Source organism: Spermophilus citellus (genome assembly GCF_964194105.1).
Source record: "Spermophilus citellus genome assembly, chromosome: 6".
NCBI classification, from domain to species: domain Eukaryota; kingdom Metazoa; phylum Chordata; class Mammalia; order Rodentia; family Sciuridae; genus Spermophilus; species Spermophilus citellus.
In genome coordinates, this window is record NC_138187.1 from 141,799,738 (window position 1) to 141,815,832 (window position 16,095).

The 16,095-nt window shown below is 34.0% G+C and overlaps 1 protein-coding gene across 1 annotated transcript; it reads left to right on the plus strand.

Moving 5' to 3' along the window:
• The first annotated feature begins 229 nt into the window (after positions 1-229).
• Positions 230-576, plus strand: LOC308651901 (large ribosomal subunit protein eL39). Its single transcript, XM_081299482.1, has one exon. It carries the CDS (start codon positions 256-258, stop codon positions 409-411), a length of 156 nt encoding a protein of 51 aa, XP_081155608.1. The 5' UTR covers positions 230-255; the 3' UTR covers positions 412-576.
• The last annotated feature ends 15,519 nt before the right edge of the window (positions 577-16,095 follow it).

Genomic DNA, 16,095 nt, shown 5'->3' on the forward strand with positions numbered 1-16,095 from the left:
GATTTGCAAAACTAATATGGTTAATTATAATTAAAAAAAACTATCAATTATTTTCTTTAAAATGAGAAATAGGATGCTGTTATGAAATCTCCTTTCCTTGCATGAATTATTTTTTTTGAATACCAAAAATAGTATCCAGGTGTAAAATTTTAAGCTGACAGCCGAAATCATGCTTATTGTGCAGTTAAAATTTACTTCCCCCTCTTCGCCTTTTTTCAGCCATTGTCGTGCGAGCACCGAATTCGGTCCCTCACTATGTCTTCTCACAAGACTTTCAGGATCAAGCGATTTTTGGCCAAGAAACAAAAGCAAAATCGTCCCATTCCCCAGTGGATTCGAATGAAAACTGGTAATAAAATCAGGTACAATTCCAAGAGGAGACACTGGAGGAGAACCAAGCTGGGTCTATAAGGAATGACGTGAAATGGCGCACATATTTATCAAAGCTGTGATCATTTTGTCACATCCACCTGAAAATGTCTACCCTATCTGGATAGTGTCACAGAAGCTGTAGTACTGGTTTGGGTTGGTTTGCTAATAAATATGTGAAACATAAAAAAATAAATAAATAAAATAAAATAAAATTTACTTCCTTAATCAAAAGGATATCTTCATCAATATTTGAGACATTCTGATCTCATGACATGCATAAGTATGCATGTACACATCCATACCAAAGGACAAACTATATTTATTCTTGATAATCCCATTCTGCTCAAGGTAGAGATGTTAGAAGTCAGAGGATGTTTTTGTTAGCACAGCAGGGCAATGAGACTGGGGATATGTAGGAAAGTGCTACATTGACAATTTAAAAAGGGATACAGAAAAAGATTTAAACAGAATATATTATGACATTTTGTTAAAAAGAGGAACAGGAATCAGGAAAATTTAGGAACTTTCATGGGTAAGGATAGAAAGTAGAGCAAAAGATGCTTTGGAAATGACAGCTGAGAAAGTTTGTGGAAAACAAAGTATTTAATAGAGAGTTCATAAAATTCCTGCTCCGTGGCTGGTGACATATTCTCCTTTTTGATTCCAATACATCTTTAATCAAATCTCCATTAGTCATTTGTTTTTGAGGAGTAAGTTTGGTTTTGGAGTGTAAAGACATGGAATATGAGTCCTGCAATCGAGAATATTAATGTTTTTAAAAAGGCCACCAAGAACACAAATATTTTTTAGTTTATCTAATTCTGTACATCCTCTGTAACATTCTACAAAGTATGTATCTAAATGCAACCCAACAACCACAATGTCAGAACAAACAAAAATATAAATAAGACTTTCTACCTCTAAAAATACTCATTTTGTAAAATGAATCTAATGTTTCCAAAAAACTCACAACTTTGTTATATTTAGGCAAAATCTGACACCTTGTAGCTGCTTCTTGGCTCACTAATCACAGAGGAAAAACATACTTTATCTTTCTAAAAATATATTAATGCAATTATTATGGTTCTTACATCTTCATAATTCATATCTAAAGATTTGTGATATTGTCCTAATTTCTGCCCCACTCTGATATGCCCACACCCACAATTCATTCATCTCTTACTGTGGAAGGATTAATTCATCACTACTGCTGTTGAACTCAGACATGAAATATGAAATACACATAAGATGTTTCTTCTGAGCTGAACCTTAAATGTTAAAACTCATGGCTTGTCATCTTTCTCCTTCTGTTTTGAGACCATCAACATCCCTGGTAGAACCATTCAGTCAGTCTGGGTGCTAGAGCAAGGACAGAATGAAGCAAAGAAAAATCCAACTCACGTTAGATAGTAAGGAAATAAATGAACTTTGGCATATTTATCAACCAAGAATCTGTATCCAAAGAATAATTTAGTCTAAATTAACTTAGAGAATAACAAAACCTCACTAAATGTGATTTGTAGTACTTGTACATAATTATGTTTAATTTAATTTTATGAAAAAATGTGTATGTTTTTCATTCCACACTGTATATGCAGGCATTCTATGAGAGATCTTTAGATATTTTGTGGAGCATTTGAAAAAATACTCCTAGAAATTACCAAATAAACCATACCTCATCATTGCTAATGAGAGTTTAGTATGTTGTGTGAGGAAGTTGGGTGAAGAGTATATTAATTGTTCCCTTACAGAATTTGTTTAAATAAAATTCCATTTTGTCAGTAACAAGCAACACAAAAATTATTTGGGGCTAGAAAATAACTAAAGAATTCAGAAAATGCATTTGACAAAAATATAGCATCAATTTATGCTCACAACATTAGAAAAACTAGGGTAGTAAGAACATACTTCAACATTGTAAAAGTTATATATGCTAAACCCAAAGCCAACATCATTCTAAATGAAGAAAAATTGAAAGCATTCTTTCTAAAAACTGTAAAAAGACAGGTATGCACTCTTCACCACTTCTATTCAACATAGTCCTAAAAAGCCTAGCTAGAGCAATTAGGCAAAAGAAAGAATGTAAAGGGATACAAATAGGAAAAGAAGAGCTCAAACTATCCCTTTTGCCAATGAGATGATTCTATCTATGGAAGACGAAAAAAAACAAAAAACAAAAAACCAGAAAGCTTCTAGATATCATAAATGAATTCAGCAAACTAGTAGGATATAAAATTAACACCCATAAATCAATTGGGTTCCTATACATCAATGATGAATCAGCTGAAAGAGAAATTAAGTAAACTATCCCATTCACAATAGCCTAAAAAAAAATAAAAATAAAAACACTGGAAATTAATCTAACAAAAGAAGTAAAAGACCTTTACCATGAAAACCATGGAACACTAAAGAAAAAATTGAAAAAGACCTTACAAGATGGAAAAACCTCCCATGTTTTTGGTTAGGCAGAATTAATACAGTGAAGATGGCCATACTATCAAAAGAGCTATACAGATTTAATGCAATTACAATTAAAATCACAGTGACGGGCTGGGGTTGTAGCTCAGTGGTGGAGCACTTGCCTTGCAGGTGTGAAGCACTGGGTTCAATCCTCAGCATCACATAAAAATAAACAAAATAAAGATTTTTTTAAAATTCCACTGACATTCTTCATATTAATAGAAAAAGCAGTCAAGAAATTAGTTTTGGGAAAACGAGAGGCCCAGAATAGCCAAAGCAATCCTTAGTAAGTGAAGCAGGAGGCATCATAATACCACACCTTAAATTGTACTTAAATTGTACTTCAGGGCTACATTAGCAAAAATAGCATGGTATTGGCACCAAAACAGGCATGAAGACCAATGGAACAGAATGGAAGACATAGAGACAAACCCACATAAATACAGTTATTTCATACTAGAAAAAGGTACAAAAAACATATGTTAGAGAAAAGATAGCCTCTTCAACAAATGGTGTGGAGAAAACTGGAAACCCATAAGTACTAGAATGAAATTTTACCCCTATCTCTCACTCTGCACAAAAATCAACTCAAAGTGGATCAAGGATCTAGGCTTAGACTAGAGACCCTGTGCCTACTAGAAGAAAATTTAGGCCTAAATTTTTACCATGTCAGCTTAGGAATGGACTTCCTTTATAAGACTTGTAAAGCATAAGAATTAAAATCAAGAATCAATAAATGGGATGGTATCAAACTAAAAAGCTTCTTAACGGCCAGACATGGTGGCACACTCCTATAATCCCAGCAACTCAGGAGGCTGAGACAGGAGTACCACAAGTTCAAAGTCAGCCTCAGCAACTTAGTAAGGCTCTAAGTAACTGGCAAGACCCCATCTCAGAATTAAAAATAAAAAGGGCTGGGGATATGATTTAGTGGAATGTACCTCTGGGTTGAATCTGTGGTACCAAAATAAATAAATATTAAAAGCTTCTTCAAACACACACAATAAATAAATAAATAGATAGATAGATAGATAGATAAATAAATAAATAAATAAATAAACAAGCAAACAAATAAGTAAATAAAAACATGAACAGAGAGCCTACAGAATGGGATAAAATCTTTGCCACCTGCACCTAAAATAGAGCATTAATCTCCAGGATATACAAAAAATCTCAGAAAACTTAACATCAAAAAAAAAAAAAAAAGAAAAGAAAAACCGAATCAATAAATGGGTAAAAGAACTGAACAGGCACTTTCCAGAAGAAGGAGGACAAAAAATATATGAAAAAATGTTCAACTTTTCTAGCAATTAAAGAATGCAAATTAAAACTACACTGATATTCCATCTCTAGTCAGAATGGCAATTATCAAGAATACAAGCAATACTAAGTGTTGGCAAGGATGTGGGGAAAAGGTACACTCATACATTGCTGGTGAGACTGCAAACTGGTGCAACCAATTTCCAAATTGGTGGAAAGTGGTATGGAGATTCCCTAGAAAACTTGGAATGGAACCACCATTTGACCCAGCTACCCCACTCTTTGGTTTATACTCAAAGGACTAATCAGCATACTACAATCATGCAGCCACATCATTGTTTATAGCAGCTCAATTCACAATAGCTAAACTATGGAAACAATGTAGGTGCCCTTTAACAGATGAATAGATTATAAAATGTGGTATATTATGGAATGTCACTCAGAAATAAAGAAGAATGAAATTATGGCATTTGCTGGTAAGTGAATGGAAATGGAGAATATCATGCTAAGTGAAAAAAGTCCCCCCAAAAACCAAAGGCCAAATATTCTCTCTGATATGTGGATCCTAACCCACAACAAGGGAGAGTGGGAAGGGAAGAATAGAAGTCCATTGGATTAGACAAAAGGTAATGAATGAAACAGAGGGGGATGGGAGTATGAAAGATAGAATGAATTGGACATAACTTCCCTATATTCATATATGAATACACAATCAGTGAAACTCCATATCACATACAACTGCAAGAATTGGATCCTAATAGAATTAGTTATACTCTATACAAGTATAATATATCAAAATATACTCTACTTCATATATATCTAAAAAGAAAAAATAAATTTTTTAAAAATAACTAATGATAATATATCTATATATCAATCACCATATTTAATTTCATTCTATGATATTCTATGATATAGTTAAAAGGACAATTCAATTAAGTATATTATAATAATTTATGTTTTTAAAACAAAACAAACATGATGCATATTTTATATAATCATTTTGTATATGGTTTTGTTTTTCTATGATGACACATAAGAACTTAATTTTTATGGTACCTCTTATACAGTCTATAAACATCATTTATCATTGTGCCATAAGGAAAAGTGCCAATTACCAGAATAAATTCTGAATGGAAGAATTAGGAAATAAAAAGTATAAAAATGAAAATTATGATTTTTATATTTTAATTATTAATCATTTAGCATGTATATTTAAAAGCTTAAACTTTGAAAATTTCTTCAAAGTATGTTATTTCTAAAATATTGGCATTTTTCATAAATAAAGCTGTTGTTTTGAAGATCATCCTGTTTTCCCCAAAGATCTATTTATTATGGTCCATAAACATACAAAAAGGAAATTGTTTCGTTTTTGTTCTCAAATGTCACTCAAATAATATCCTCAGCCAAGAACAGGGTGAAATACTCTGGTGAGAAATCTTACAGTAAGATCACATTACTCAGTGCATTGTCTGATACTTCATAATGCTTTGATTTTATAGTACTGAGTAACTCCAAATAAGCACAGGAAATCTCTGAGTATTACAAACTCTTCCCTGGGGCATTTCTACAATATGAACACATTACCATTGTACTTCAGAATTAGAATTTCAAACTATTGAATTAGAGTCAAATAACCATTTTACTGGCACATTACTAAGTTTTAAAAGGGGAAACATTCTGATAATACTTTAATGTTTTAAACAAGTACATAAAAGTGAGACTATCTAAAGAATTCAATGGTGATACAAATCTAAAAAATCTTTATTCAGATTTCACAGCACTGTCAAATCTCTTTGCAGTCTTCTTGGTCAGTATGCTACACATGACAGAAATCACTTGTTTGTTGAGTGATACATTGATTACTCACATACACCAATTGTCTTCCCAATGCATTGTTAGTGAGACCAGAACACTTCTTAGACCATCTCTGGTTAGAGCTGTTAAATATTTTATGTTTTCCCTTCATTTCAAGTTATCACTTGTTTCCTGAATACTTCTCAGTTTTAGTACTTAGCACTATCCAGAGTATGACCACAGAGTTGACATCTTTATTTATTTCATTTTCATCATCCTCTTTACGTTGTCTTTTAGTGGATGACATTGAGGAAAGATTCCTAATGAAACAGGACAAGGCATGGTATGGACAGAAAGGGGCTTTCAACTACATACTCCTCCTCCAGAGTCTGATTCACATCGTTGAGTCAGGATCAATTTTTTCCTTTCATCTATTGATGAAAGGAAAAATTAAGATTCATTTTTACTGATGGCAGGGATCATAGTTCAAAGGGAAGCTCACGACTCTTCTCCATCCACTCTCTGTCCCTCATTCATCACTCTGTCCCTGAGGGAAAAAGTATTCCCATGATTGACCAGCTTTTAGAACATTATATGAAACTCCAAGTGGAATTAACAATAACAGCACGTGTGAACTGACTGGCTTTCTTTGGACACTTGTTTTTTTGGGTTTTTTTTCCTTGCACACAAGGTGTCTGTCTTTACTCTAGTTTGGATCTAGATTATCCCCCAAAAGCCCAGGAGTTAAAGGCTTGGTCACTAGTCTGTGGTGCTACTGGGAGATGGAGGAACCTTGAGTAGATAGGGCTCAGAAACAGGGAGTTAGGTCATTGGGAGCTAAACCTTAGAGGGGATACAGGGACCGCAGCACCTTACTGTCCCTCTTTTTGCTTCCCCACCTTGAGGTGAAGTCCTCCTCCCCCAGGTGTTCCTGCCATATGTTCTGCCCCCACAGACCCAAAGCAATAAGATTAAGTAACAGACCAAAACGCTGAACATTCTGAACCCAAATTTAAGTACCTTTCCCCATTTAAGGTACTTTGTCACAGAGACAGAAAGCTGACTACCACAGTCCTGAGTCTCCAAAGTAACTAACTCAAGAACCTTCTGCTCTCCACCATCCCTAATGCACGGGGCACGTGGTATTGCAGGTGGCACGTATGCACAGGCAAGGTCTCTCGGTGCATGTGATCCATCTTTTTTCACATCAAAATAGTCATATCCAGGGCTGGGGTTGTGGCTCAAGCGGTAGCGTGCTCGCCTGGCATGCGTGCGGCCCGGGTTTGATCCTCAGCACCACATACCAACAAAGATGTTGTGTCCGTCGAGAACTAAGAAATAAATACTAAAAATTCTCTCTCTCTCTCTCTCTCTCTCTCTCTCTCTTTCCTCTCTCACTCTCTCTTTAAAAAAAAAAATAGTCATATCCAGGTTTGAGATTTAGGTTAAAAGGGTAGAAAGAAAGATTAAATCTACAGTCAGCTTTACTTGTAGGCTTTCAAGGTTTTAATTCCTTCTCCTCTTCCTAGAAATTGGGGATAAGATAACATCAACTGCTCCAAGTAGGTATAAGCTTCATATGAATTTAACTACTGGAAAAAACATTTTCTTCACCCAAGACTACGTTGGTCTATGCTTTCCCCAATCATCTCCAGTGATTAATTCTACCTTTAGATTTTACAGATAAAGCACTGGTTTCCACTTATTTGCATGTTATACATACTGCTTTTCATTTGTATACACATCCTAAGGTTACAACTAAGAGGCCCCAAGTATAATTTTTAAAATCAAAGAATATACTTGATACCTGAACAAATTCACTAACATGGGCATGAATAATAATCATAACTGATGCAATCATTATTGGATAGAAAACAGAAGGAAAAAAATGTAAAGTTTCTAATTTATCCTAATAAATATTTCTATGAAGATACTTATCATCAGAACTTCTTATGTCTACATGGTTTTGCTCTGAACCTAAAACAAGCCATACATTGATCTTTTCTAATATCTCAATGGTATATAATACTTACTACTGAAAATGTTACATACTTAATTTTTTAATTGATTGTTTATCAACCACAAATCTAAAGAGTAATTGGTTCACTCAATAAAAGTTAATGGGTACGTATATGCATTAGGCAGTATTCTGGTTTCAAAATGTATTTACACATTATACATTTATTTATTAATATAAGATTATCTCCTTAAAGTATCCTAAATCTTGTAGAATAATACTTTAAACAGGAATTTTTTCTTGTTGAATAAGAAAATAAGAAGCCAATTTTAAAATTACTGATAAAATGTACAAACCACAATGATGTTTAGAGCCGTTAAGCTAGAAAAACCAGTATTATGAGAAAAAACAGTATGGCAAAGGTTTTGTTATTGCACAAAGTACAGAATAAATACTTGGCTATGTGTAATGGCACAATTTCTCACTATTGCTGGCTTAAATATATATGATTTACCAGACATTTGGTTTTATATATTATTTGCTATTATTATTCAGAAATGATTGTATAAGTTTTGACTGTTTAAAAAAAAGAGAAGGAACCAATAGGAATTCTGGAGGAAGATTTGCTTTGTGCTGGTATGTAAATCCATATGAAGCTGACATCTCCTTGGCACAATTGACCTTACCTTATGCCCAGTCCAAAATAAAACATTTGTTTTGCATTAGTTTTTTTGCCATTCCACACTATCCAGAGTGCACACAAAAACAACTTATAATTTCACAGAAGCACATTTCCTTCCTTCTCTTTCATGTGACTAAGAAGATCTATTGAGATGGTGCCTTAGAGAAAGCAAGTAAAAAATGATTAACAGGAAATCACAAATGTGAGAATTAGGGAGTTAAACAGAATAACATAAATTTAGTGGTCCACTTTGTATTCATCTTATATTGAATATTTTTGAAGTTATCTTCTATAATGTAAAATACTACTTCAGATGATATGTCTCCATACATTTGCATTCCGGAGGTATATGTGTACTGTGTGTCTGTATGTATAGATATGAATGCATGTTTATATATAATATACAGAAAACAAGCATGTTTAAATGTATGTATACATACACACACACACACAAACACACACATAAACAGAAAGCCATATCTATTTGCAGAATAAATTAGACATATAGTAAAATATCTCCTTAACTGTATCAACAGAAAAGACAGGCAAATATATTTTTAGATAATATTTCTCTCCATCTGAGATTTATGTTATAAAACCATATAACAATCTTAATTATGCAAGTTCATTTAAAAATGTTATTTGATGAATACAGAGTTCCTGAGGTACTGCCATTGGCATTCAGTTTTAATGATAGAAGTTGTGTTATATTTACAACAACTGTGTCATGGCTCTAAGAAGCTCAGTTAAGAACCCACAGATAAAACACTGAATAGGAATCAGGAATCATCTTTTCCTGTATTGAAGATAACAGACATTGCATCAAAGAGAAAGCAGAGTTTCATAAAATCATAGATTTAAAATAGACCCAAGAACTGTCAATGAGATGCAGGACCAGGAAACTAATACAACCTGTTAAAAATTTCCTCCTTGAAAATTTGTGTTTTTAATAAAGCAAGTTATTTTGTGACCATTAGAAACCTCAAACTCTCCACATTTAAAAATTCATAGTGAAGGATTACAGAGCATAATATGAAACATCAACTAGCAAATTGTTCACTGTATATATAACAACAAATCGGTATTAATACAACAAAGGGAAGTCAGATTATGAAGTTATTTTGAGAGAGAAGATGGTGGGTTAGAGGAAGGGTGCACTTCCCAGCAGCTCCTTACCTCCAGACTTAAAAAGTGGAAAGACTGCTCCTCAGAAAGGTGGGTAACTAAGGGAACTCACTGAAATTCAGAACTGTCAGTAAAAGAAACCATAAAGACACAGAAAGCCAAAGACTTCAAACATAATGTAAGAAATAGTACATCAGAGATGCACCAGCTTGCCTGGCAGCTATGGCTGCTAGGGGAAATGAAGCTCAGAGAGAAAACAGAAAGGTACAGAAAAAAAAAAAATTGGCTTGAGGAACCTGTGGCATAGACAGGGAAGCTGATCTTGAAGGGCCCACAGTTGGTGAAAGCTGTTTAGTGAAAAGCAACCAAAATTGTTCATCCCATGAGCAAATAGTTTAGTGGAAACCAGCGTTTCTGGCATAGGAACGATTTATAAGCACTGTGCAGCTGCAACCAGAGGCAGGAGACTGGGATCTCTTAAAGGAAGTTTCCAGCTGATCCAGCAATTGCCTGCCTACTCTGGGGCCCATACTGTGGCTGAACCAGTATGACTGAAATTGGTGCAAAGAAAATTGTGTCTAGGGCAGCCAAGTTTGTGATACTGGAGTAAACGTTCCCTCTGTTGATCAAGCCCCACATGAGCTATTGAGAAGATGTCAATGAGGGTGAGAGAGAAGCATCTGCACTCCGTGTGTGATTCTGAGTAACTCACATCTATAGTGGTGAATGTGAAGCCAGTGGAGGTTTAGACCCTATACCCTAAAAGTGAAATTTACAGTAGGCCCCTGAGACATAGATGTCCAGCAGAGATCAGTAGCAGGGAATGTGAACCAAATCAAATACTCACCAACACAGTTCCAAAGGTCAGCCAAGAAGAAATCCCAGCTACTGGAACTTCCAGTTTAGATTCTACAACAGTCCCACTACATGAGTACACAACTGGTCAGCACTCCCCAGTCTATCCCATCCTGTACTAGGAGATGGGAAGCTGAGAGCTTCTATAACCAGTTCTGCCTACTAGTCACAATGAGTGGCAGCTGGGTAAGGAACATAAAGATATTCAACTTAACATCCCCCAGTCTTGACCTAAGAGTTGCAGAGAAAAAATCTATCCTTGCAACAGCTTTGACTACCTCAGCAGAAATAAGCCCTTCAAGATTTTTTTATTTCCAATTTCACTTTACTTCTTTAATTTCATCAAATTTCATTTAAATATATTTTATTATTTTTTATTTTTTCTATTTTGCATGACTGTGAGGAGGGCTGTGGGTATGTGTATTCTTACTGAGAGGATACATTTAAATCTACATAATTTTATATAATATTATTTTCATTTTAATTGCTTTCTTCTTCCCCTGTTTATTATTTAGCTTCAGTTAGACATAAATGAAGTATATTCATGTGAGTTTGAATTGTTTTGGCCTTACATTTGTTTTCTGTTCACATTTTAGTTTGTTCCATTTAGTGCCCCTTCTTCACTCTTCTTCCCCCATTATTCCTTCTTTAATTACTTTCAGTTATTTTTACTCCTCTTTCTTTATAGTCATAATCTCTTACCTATTCCCTGTCTCTGTTCACTTTTAAAACATTTCAAACTTTCTCTTGCCTTCCTATTTTCTCTGCTTGCTTAACAAACTGTAATCCCACTGAAACAACTATATAGCTTATGTATTCTTCCTCATTCGTGTTGTACCATTAAGAGAGCAGATGCAGTAGTAGACACCTGATGATTAATGTCTAATCTAGTTCATATTTGGTTATTAATGTGCTGATGTTAGATGATGATCCCACCATTCCTATACCAGTGGGAATTAGAGTTGGAGATGTCAAAGTAAACACTGAACATTTATCGTAAGGCTGTACATCTGTGGGTAACATCATTGCAATTACTTTCTTCCAGGAAGGGCTGGAAATGATTGGGACATTTCAAGTTCAGAGATTCTCCTGCTGAGCAATACTTACAACAAACTAACAATGAATCTCACTCCATACACAATCTTGCTTCACATGAGCTTCAATAATAACTCAAGACATAGAATAAGGGAGACAAAAATCTCAAATCAACAACCAGGTCCCAAGTAGGAACAATCATAAGGGGACCTCAGGCCCACTTCTGAGCATCTACTTATATATCAAAAACAGAGAAGTCCCAGTACCAAAAACAGTAGCAATACACAAAAGGACACACATACAGAAGAAGGGGAATCCATCCCCATGGATTTGCAAGTCCAAAACTTCTAAAAATATGAGGAAACAGGCAAACAAATCTCCCCCCAAAATTCACAACACAGGATCCCAAATATATGGAAGTAGATAAAATTATAGAGAAAGGCTATAAAAAACTGATTATCAAAAGGTTCAGTGAACTAATTGAACTTCAAATGAATGAATTAAGAAAGCAAAAACAAGAGGTGAAAGATTGTTTCAATAAAGAAATAGAGATATTATAATAAGCCATTCAGAACTCCTAGAAATCAAAGACACAATAAAATTTAAAATTCACTTTAAAGTATATTAGATTATATAGAAAATGGAACTCAGGACCATGAAGAAAGAACTTCAGACCTTCCTTGATGACAGGGTATATGAACTTGAATACTTACTCTGGAATAGAGGGGGCAGAGGACATCCATGATGAGAATGTGGCATCAAGAGGACAAACTTGAGGGTAACTGGAATAGAATATGAAGATATGGGCTAAAGGAATTAAGAATATCTTCAGTGAGAGAGTAGTAGAAGAATTTAGCCATATTAGAAATGAGATTGACATACAGGAAGCATAGAGGACTCCATATACACAAAATCAAAACAGAACCTCGCGAAGATTCATCATAATGAAAATACCTAAAGTAGAAAATAAGAAAACGATGTTAAAAGCTGGATAAAATTATCATGTCACAATTATAAATAAACCTAAAAGGCTCACTTTTGACTTCTGAACTCAGACCCTAATATCAAGTAGAATCTGAAATGAGGCATTCCAAACTCTAAAATCAAACAATCACTTACCAGTATTGCTACAGCCAGAAAAATCATCCATCAAAATCAATGAAGATACCAAAACTTACCAAGACAAGGATAACTGTAACAATTAATGATCAATAAGCCAACACTACAAAGAATACTCAAAGATACATTGTACACAGAGAGAACCAAAAACAAACCCTAAAATTCCCATAGAGATGACCATCACTGAAAGAGAAACCAGCTAAAACAAAATCAAGTCAGAATTAAATTCAGCAAACAAACCAAAATAGCAGGAAACCATAAACACATATCTGGAGCAACAAAGAATGCAAATGGTGTCAAGTCCCCAGTTAAAAAATGCATATCAGCAGAATAGATTTAAAAATAAAATAATAATATCTTCTCAAAATATTCTGTTTTGAAAATACTCAGCTAATAGGCTACTATACCCATAGACTCACAATCCTCCTTCCTCAGCTTCCTGAGCCACTGGGATTACAGATGTGTGCCACTACGCCTAGCTAAGACATGTATATCTTAGTACTAAATATTCTATATGTTTAAAATCTACTTCAGTATTCAGTAAAATCAGTACTAAATATTCTGTACGTTTAAAATATACTTCAGTATTCAGTAAAATCATTCTTTTCCTGCCTTATTGCTCTTCTTCATTATTGTACTGCCAGTTTTGAACTTGAAATTTATCTTTAATTCTAAGAAACAAATTCTATCTGGCAACTATACGTATCTATACATACATGTGTATGTATATATATTGTATATATATGTATCTTAATAATTTATGGAGATTATATATTTTAATAATATAAAATATCTCTTCTAAAGATTGAGGTATTAATTAAACAAACTCTTAAGAGAGGATTAAGTGGAATGGAAGTTGTGTATGGGAGGAAAGTTATTAAAATGGCTCATAAATATGTTACTTAAAAATAATGTAAAATTACTCAGAACCAACCTAAAAAGCAGGTATGTATAGCTCAGTAAGCAAGTATTGACTATAATAGCATTACTCAAATGAGAAAAACATGTTGGTTTCTCCAGGTAAAAATAATATCACCATTAAGTATATCTCGTTGTTGGAATCCTCAATATTCCAAAATTCTAAAACCAGCAACCAACAGTTTCATAACCAGAATATCCACAGGGGAGGGAATTACTTGATCTCACACATAAACACTCCTAGCATGAAATTATAGAGTGGCATTATAGAAAATACCATAATGTAATATTAAAATATATAAAATGGAACAATAGAGTCATATATCATTTTTATATTACATTTTATGAGGCGGGGTTTGAAATGCACGATATGTCAATCTGTTTGCATCGAGGGGGAAAATCCACTTTCCATAACAATCTTCAAGAATAAGAGATATCGGAGTAGATATTTTGCCTGTAGATAAGATGCTCTATCAAGATGACCTCTACTATCTCACACATTTAAAAATTCAGGCAGCAAAACAGAAGAGTTCTGGATTTTCAATTAGAATATCAGGCTTCAGTTTGTAGTTGTTCACCAAGTGACTTAATCTCTATAAACATCATCAATAAAGTGAGGATGCTTAAGCCTCACCAAGTTCTTAGGAACATCAGGGGAGATTATATGTTAAACTTGCTCCATGAAACATGAATCTCCTTGCTAATTTATCAGTAGTTAGGCAGAATCATTTTGGTCAAAATTATGTAGATGAATTCTCAAACACACTCTGATCCTTTAAATTCTTGTTACACCATAATAATCTGCACGGAGAGGTCTCTTCATTGCCTTAGTTTCTCGCTCACAGCCTAGTATCTTCTTACTTGAAGCATCAGTCACCATCATGACTTTTATTAACCCAACTACCAGAAATGCTGAAAAGGAATGGAGCAATTTGAGGAGGCATTTACTTTAATTACAAGTTTTGAAAGCCTCTTTAGTCAGGCATCTCATATCCAATTCTGTTGCCAAGGTCATTTAAAAACAATTCTGGATCTAGTCGTAGCCACTAAGATACATTCCTCATCTTAATTGTGTCATGTACCTTGCTGGTTTGCATGTTAACAATCAACATAAACAATCCATATCGAGTGGAATTTGAGGCTTCATTAAAGACAAATGCTATTTCTTAATCGAAAAAGGTTAAACTAGTTCCTTTACCTTATTTTAATCAGAATCAAGTATGTATGACAAGCTGAGGCAAATCATTGCTGCTCAGGGGGTTGATGAAATATACTTCTTCCCACCTCGGATTGTTTGTTTTTCAGTTCATTAGGAAGCTCTCAGCACCACTGCATATACACTTGGTGTACTTCATTTGAAGCAGGGAATTAACACTTAACATTTCTTCAAGGTTGAGTAAAACAGATTTATACAGAACTCTCTCTACATTCTTTCCACTCACACTGCCTGCCCAAAACACATTTCAGTTTGTCAATCCATAGCACTCTGCTGAGCACATTTAGCAGGAAAACTGGGGAGTTGAGCCTAAATCCTATAGTACTAGCAAGAACGGAAAACCCACCAAGAAAAGCACATTTAAATCTATTGTGTGGTAAAGCATGTCCATATGGTATTTTTATAAAATATAGGCTATGGGGAGGAGAGTAACAAACTATCACTGCCTTAGAAACAAATTCAGCAAGAAGAGGCAGGATTGTCACTAGAAATGGTCAAAATATGAAGTTCAATCCAAGTGCTTAGTTTCTTATATACCAGTTTCCTCAGCTATGAGCTAGGAGAAACATTTTAATATCCACACAGCTTCACTGAAAAACAATTGTTATTATGAGATTCACAAGTGGGAAAGGGCAGGTACAGGAGAATAATACAGACCCAATTAGGCTATGTACAGATATGAACACATCATAATAATGCCTACAATTATAATAATTATAATTTATCAATAAAATGTTTTTAAAATGCCATCATAATTCTTATTTTGAAAAGTGTTCTTGGGCGGGGGTTGTTGCTCAGTCGTAGAACATTGGGTTCAATCCTCAACACATAAAAACAATAAAGGTCCATATGAATATACTTTGTATACACTTAAAGATATGAAAAATTGTGCTCTATTTGTGTAATAAGAATTGTAATGAATTCTGCAGTCATATATAAATAAAAAAATTAATAAAATAATAATAATAATAATAATAATACAGGTGTTATGTCTGTCTACAATTTAAAAATAAATACACATTTTTAAAAAATAAGTGTTCTAATCATTTGACATACGTAATATGAGTTAATCATCTTTCCATAAACAGGACTAGAAGTTAGTGGTAAAATCTTTTACTTATCCTTCTAAATTTATTTCTGTTTTTGTTGGTTTTATTTTGCTCTTAACATTGAAATAAACCTAGCTAAGATTATTTTAGTAAGCTCATGCTTATAGTCCATGATGGTAGATTGTTTTACTAAGGTAATGAAGTTATAATTGAATAATAGAAAAACAGTGACTGGTGTGGCTGACATAAT